The sequence below is a fragment of the Castanea sativa genome, chromosome 2 (genome assembly GCF_040712315.1).
Source record: "Castanea sativa cultivar Marrone di Chiusa Pesio chromosome 2, ASM4071231v1".
Taxonomy (NCBI): Eukaryota; Viridiplantae; Streptophyta; class Magnoliopsida; order Fagales; family Fagaceae; genus Castanea; species Castanea sativa.
Window position 1 is genome coordinate 395,279 of NC_134014.1, and position 6,404 is coordinate 401,682.

At 35.7% G+C, this 6,404-nt stretch overlaps 1 protein-coding gene across 1 annotated transcript; it reads left to right on the top strand.

Moving 5' to 3' along the window:
* Positions 1-1,511: 1,511 nt before the first annotated feature.
* Positions 1,512-5,521, top strand: LOC142624044 (putative calcium-transporting ATPase 13, plasma membrane-type). The gene has a single exon (XM_075797544.1). The coding sequence runs from the start codon at positions 2,167-2,169 to the stop codon at positions 5,293-5,295; it is 3,129 nt and encodes a 1,042-aa protein (XP_075653659.1). The 5' UTR covers positions 1,512-2,166; the 3' UTR covers positions 5,296-5,521.
* Positions 5,522-6,404: the final 883 nt, after the last annotated feature.

Below are 6,404 nucleotides of genomic sequence, written 5' to 3' on the forward strand. Positions count from 1 at the left end.
TAAAAAAAATTGAGATTTGACACATCTTATGAAGTATGATTTTTTGTGTTTAGTGTGCTTAATGCTAAATATTTAACATTTAACACAATACCTATGATAATTCTCTAAAAATATGTATAGAGTGAGATGTACAATTAATATTTGGCACACCTACTATAAAACGCACTATCTCCCAAGTCCCAACCACCAAGTTTCACGTACAATTACAAATGCAACTTCCAAGAATAACAGGTCGCGAAACTCAAATACAAGTTATTATCTGAAGTCTAAACTGAACGTATCAAGTGGAAGTAACATATTGTACCATGCATATATGTTAGAGCATTTAACACTCCCAATATCTGACAACACTAGGTAAAATTCATAGTTTTTGCACCTTGTGGTTATTCATTCCAAAACAAACAGCTTTGAAAGAGGAGGCAAAAAACAAGAAGTTGTAACGGATCTGATGAACAACACGGAGAGAGAGAAATATAAAAGGCTGCTTGGGGACAACTAACAAGTAGCAGAGTGCAAAGTTCTGGCTACCGTTTCGAACCATGTTTTGGTTTGCTTATTGAAAAGAAATATTTAAGTACTGACTTATTTTATTGTTACTTTATATCAAAACTAAGTATTAGAACTCTTAAAAGTATAAGCCAAATTTTAATTAATGTGTTAATCTCTAAGTCATAATAATAATAAAAATAATAAATTAACATTTAAAAAATATATATAATAAGAGTAAAATGTACCTAAGAAAAAAAAACAACCTAGATGATGAATCATGTCTGACTACAAAAATTGCTTATACATAAATAAGCCACGTAATATTCCTTTTCCTCTAAGAAAACACCATTGAACTCCAAATATAATATAGGTTCTAAAATTTCAACTCGTGTCGTGGTCTTCAATCGTATTAAAATGAGAGAACGCTCACTTCACCATTTTGGGGAAGTATGAAATGATCGAGTTGTCTCAAGTAGTTTCTTTCATGTTTTAGAATATTTTCATCTTCTTTTCCAACAAAAAATAATATTTTCATGTCATTAAAACCAAAACAAGTACATTGAATTGTCCAAGAGTTCCGACCATTGCCCTTACAAATCAAGTATGACTTTTGATACCATTTGTTATATGTATGGTGTGGATCAAGTAATGGATTGGTTTGTGATTGTGATTGTGATTGTGATTTGTGAGTGGTTCGGATTAACAATTCTGGACAATATATATATAAGTATATATTAATTCCCTCATTTTCTGTATTTTGATTAAAATAAATAAAACGAGTAAACCTTTTTTCGTGGGACACCTGATGAATAATATTCAACGTTTCATTGAATATGAAAGGTTTCGTGTTAGACTTGCAAAAGCGAAGGCGAAGACGCGTTTCGTGTAAGTAATATTATATTAATAGGAACGCATCCTCAATGCTCAAATGAGTAATAGCAACGCATCAGCCAAGAAGCTGTATAGATGTTCCATCATACACGTAACACGGTCTATATATATGTAAAGCATTACCCTTTTTCCATTTCATCTCAATTCTTTGCCTTCTAAAATTACTATAACCTACGTACATTTGTCAAACTCCTTTTGCTTCCCGATAGCCCCCAGAGATCATCATCTACTTCTGCTTCCCATTTCCTTCTTCAGGTTTCAGCTCCAACTCTTTCTTAAACACTATTTGCTATCTCCATTCTCTTTTACATACATTTATTATTATTGCTCCTTTTATTTCCTAATAATATCATTCTCTGTCACAATTATATATCATTTTGGGTACGTTCAATACCATCATTTTATTTCTTCTTACTACTATATTGTCAATTCTCTTATAGTACACTTTACCCCTATTCTAAAAAAATTTATTTGTATAGTTTTATTTTATTTGGAAACAAAATTAAAGCGAGCCTACCTAAGTATATAAACTAAAGTTAGCCAAACAAATCCTTATTTCATAAACCAAATCTCTATATATAGTAATATTCTTTTGTTTTGATTTTTTTTTTAAATTTCCTAAACACCTTTTTGCTCATTCATCCTTTTATAATTTACTCGTGAAAAAATATTTCTTTGCTTTTCTTGCCTTCTAATTACTACATTGTCAATTCCTTGCTTTCTTAAAGAGATTATTTTTTAGTAAGCTACTAAATTTTCGTACATTCATCCTTTGCTTCCCTAACCATGCCTACTATTAGTATTATCCACGACAACTTGGAGTCCATTCAATCTTTACTTAATGTACCAAACACCCTTAGTGAACCCAAAAAGAGATGGCGCTCAGCTTTTGTTTCCATCTATTATTATAGAGCCTTTCTATCTCTTTTCAAGACTTCCCTATCAAAGAAGAAATATACCAAGATTTCACCCTCCCATTCTTTCATAATTTTGGATCTTAATCAAGACAACAAGTTGAAAACTGATCAAGCAAGTCTCACAAAAATCGATCAAAAAACTCTCACGGAGCTTGTGAAAGAGAAAGACATTGAAAAGCTCCAAATTATTGGAGGCATTGATAGGCTGGCATCCAGTCTTAAAACCAATGTTGAAAGCGGGATTCAAGGCAATATTGAAGACATTGCCCACCGACACGAGGCTTTTGGCACAAACACCTACAAAAGACCGCCCACAAAGAGCTTCTTCCATTTTGTAGTGGAAGCCTTCAAGGATCTTACCATTCTCATCCTTCTAGGCTGTGCTGTTCTTTCTCTTGTGTTTGGCATCAAAGAAAATGGAATTAAAGAAGGATGGTATGACGGTGGAAGCATATTTGTTGCTATATTTCTAGTCATTGCTGTTTCCACCATAAGTAACTTTCGGCAAAACAGACAATTTGACAAGTTATCCAAAGTCAGCAACAATATCCAAATTGAAGTAGTAAGAGCTGGGAGGCGTCAACAAATTTCAATATTTGAAATTGTCGTTGGAGATGTCATTTGCTTAAAGATTGGAGATCAAGTTCCAGCAGATGGACTATTCTTAGACGGGCATTCATTGCAAGTGGATGAATCTAGCATGACAGGGGAAAGTGACCATGTAGAAGTAAATTGTAGTCATCCATTTTTGTTTTCTGGTACTAAGGTGGTTGATGGCTATGCTAGGATGCTTGTCACTTCAGTTGGGATGAACACGATATGGGGCGAGATGATGAGTTCAATCAGCCGCGATACCAATGAACAAACACCTTTACAAGCTCGGCTCAACAAGTTGACTTCATCAATAGGTAAGGTTGGTTTGGCAGTTGCTTTCCTAGTTCTTGTAGTCTTGTTGGTTCGATACTTCACAGGGAATACTACTGATGAGAATGGAAATAAAGAGTTCAACGGCAGCAGCACCAAGGTTGATGACATACTAAATGCTGTGGTGGGATTTGTAGCCGCTGCAGTTACTATTGTCGTGGTTGCAATTCCAGAAGGTTTGCCTTTGGCTGTGACACTTACGCTTGCTTATTCCATGAAAAGAATGATGGGTGATCAAGCAATGGTGCGGAAGCTCTCTGCCTGTGAGACCATGGGCTCTGCCACCACCATTTGTACTGACAAAACAGGCACCCTCACTCTGAATAAAATGAAGGTGACTAAGTTTTGGCTAGGGAAAGAATCTTTTGCACCAGCTACTTACTCAAAAATCGCTCCATATATTCTTGAACTGCTACAAGAAGGAGTAGCTCTAAACACAACCGGCAGTGTTTACAAGCCTACTTTAGGGTCTGAAATTGAGTTCTCAGGCAGTCCCACCGAACAAGCAATTCTTTCATGGGCTGTTTTGGAGCTAAACATGGAAATGGAACAATTGACGCAAAGCCGTAAGATTCTTTACGTTGAAGCATTCAATTCACAGAAGAAACGAAGCGGGGTCATAACAAGGAGAAAGATAGACAATACAATTCATGTACACTGGAAAGGAGCTGCAGAGATGATATTGAAAATGTGTTCAAGTTACTATGATGCTTCTGGAATTATGAAAGATCTAGATGATAGTGAAAAGATGAAATTCGAACAAAGAATTCAAGGTATGGCAGCCAGCAGCCTCCGGTGCATTGCTTTTGCACATAAGCGAATTTCAAAAGAAGATCAAGAACATGATATGGAGCAAAAGAAGATAGAAGAAGATGGTCTGACCCTATTAGGACTGGTGGGTATTAAGGACCCATGTCGTCCAGGGGTAAAGAAGGCTGTGGAAGATTGCCAAAATGCAGGTGTGAACATCAAAATGATCACTGGAGACAATGTTTTCACAGCCAAAGCTATTGCCACTGAATGTGGAATATTGAGGTTTGATCAAGACATGAGTGGAGCAGTGGTAGAAGGCATTGAATTCAGAAACTACACACCAGAGGAGAGAATGGAGAAAGTTGATAAAATTTGTGTGATGGCAAGGTCATCTCCCTTTGACAAGCTATTAATGGTAGAATGTTTGAAACAAAAAGGTCATGTAGTTGCAGTCACTGGGGATGGCACAAACGATGCACCAGCATTGAAAGAAGCTGATGTGGGGCTTTCAATGGGAATTCAGGGCACCGAGGTGGCCAAGGAAAGCTCAGATATTGTCATTTTGGATGACAACTTTGCCTCTGTTGCCACAGTTTTAAGGTGGGGAAGATGTGTGTATAACAACATCCAAAAGTTCATTCAATTCCAACTCACCGTGAATGTTGCTGCTCTTGTGATCAACTTTGTGGCAGCTGTCTCAGCTGGTGAAGTCCCATTAACCGCAGTTCAGTTATTATGGGTGAATCTAATTATGGACACATTGGGTGCTCTAGCTCTTGCAACAGAGAAGCCCACTGAAGAGTTGATGACAAAGCCACCAGTAGGTCGATCTGAACCACTTATTACCAACATAATGTGGAGAAATCTCTTAGCCCAAGCTTTGTACCAGATTATCGTCCTCCTGACCTTGCAATTCAAAGGTGAATCAATCTTTGGTGTGACTGAAAAGGTAAATGACACATTGATCTTCAATACTTTCGTCCTTTGTCAAGTGTTCAATGAATTCAATGCAAGAAAGCTTGAGAAGAAGAATGTGTTTAAAGGGATACATAGGAACAAGTTGTTTTTGGGGATCATAGCCATGACCATAGTCCTTCAGGTGGTGATGGTAGAATTTTTGAAGAAGTTTGCAGGTACAGAAAGGTTGAATTGGGGGCAATGGGGTGAGTGCATTGGATTTGGAATAGTATCTTGGCCAATTGGTTGGATTGTGAAGTGGATACCTGTTCCAGAAAGACCATTTCTAAGCTACCTAAACATGAAAAAGATGCAAGGACTTCCAACCTCATTTTCGTTCATATTGAAGACAAGCCCAAGGTAGATTGGTGTTGATTGCTTGTAATTATGTATTGTAGCAAGGTGTCCAGGTGATTGAGTAGATGATTCTTTTTTATTTTATTTTTTGATGGGAGAGTAGATGATTCTTTTTTTAGGAAGATTGTGGGTGATATTTCATTTGTTTGTATATGATGTAATGTATTTAGTTAGTTTATGATGATGTATTTCAATTTAAATTTAAGTCTTATACAATATAGCATTTTCCCTCATAAGCACACATAACTCTAAATTCTGTTTCCAATATATTAACTTATAAGTTATAAAACTATTTTCTCAGACCTGAAACAATAAAACAAAAACTAAAGCAAAATTGAGGGAATACGGGGGAGAAATGTTTAGATGTTTTTAACAATGATGATCTCTCTATATTAGTGTGCATGTGTGTGCATACATTTTTTGTAATGCTTATATAATGATAAACTGAAAGTTCTCAATGAAATACTCAATGAGACTAAGTTGGTGTGCATAATCAAATTGCAATTGTGCTTTTCGTGGTTATTCTCTAGTCATAGATGGATATCTTTTGTAATTTAAGTTGTGAATTACCTAATAGGATTGTGAGTTTCTAACCTTGCATATCACCTATCACAAAAGTTAACAACATGACTTGCTAAACAGAATTACAAACAACCATACAACTATAATTTTCTTTTAGACTTCATCTAATAACTTTGGAATATTGTTTATCATTCGTTACAATAAAAAAGGCAGTGAATGAGGTAGATAATATAATGAAATAGGTAAATAATACCTAAAAGAAGCACTAAAGAAGAATAAATTACTTTATAACTATGCGCTATCTATTCTCTAAAGCAGTTCCATCTCCCCACTGGAAACTTCAGGATCAATATAGCACAACTGAAAGTATGAAACAAACACAGAATATCATGCCCACCGTCAACTTGTAGTACATTGTCAAACTGTAGTAAGACCAAGTACCAAGGTTTACTAAAGACATATTACCCAAAATTGTGGCTTCTTCAGTTTGTGAACCTCTCTATTTATAAGCTTTTGCTACGATGCCACCCATCATTCTCTTCCAAAATAGACCTTAAAAGTATAAGAGTATTAAGAAAACTAACAAAAGTAACT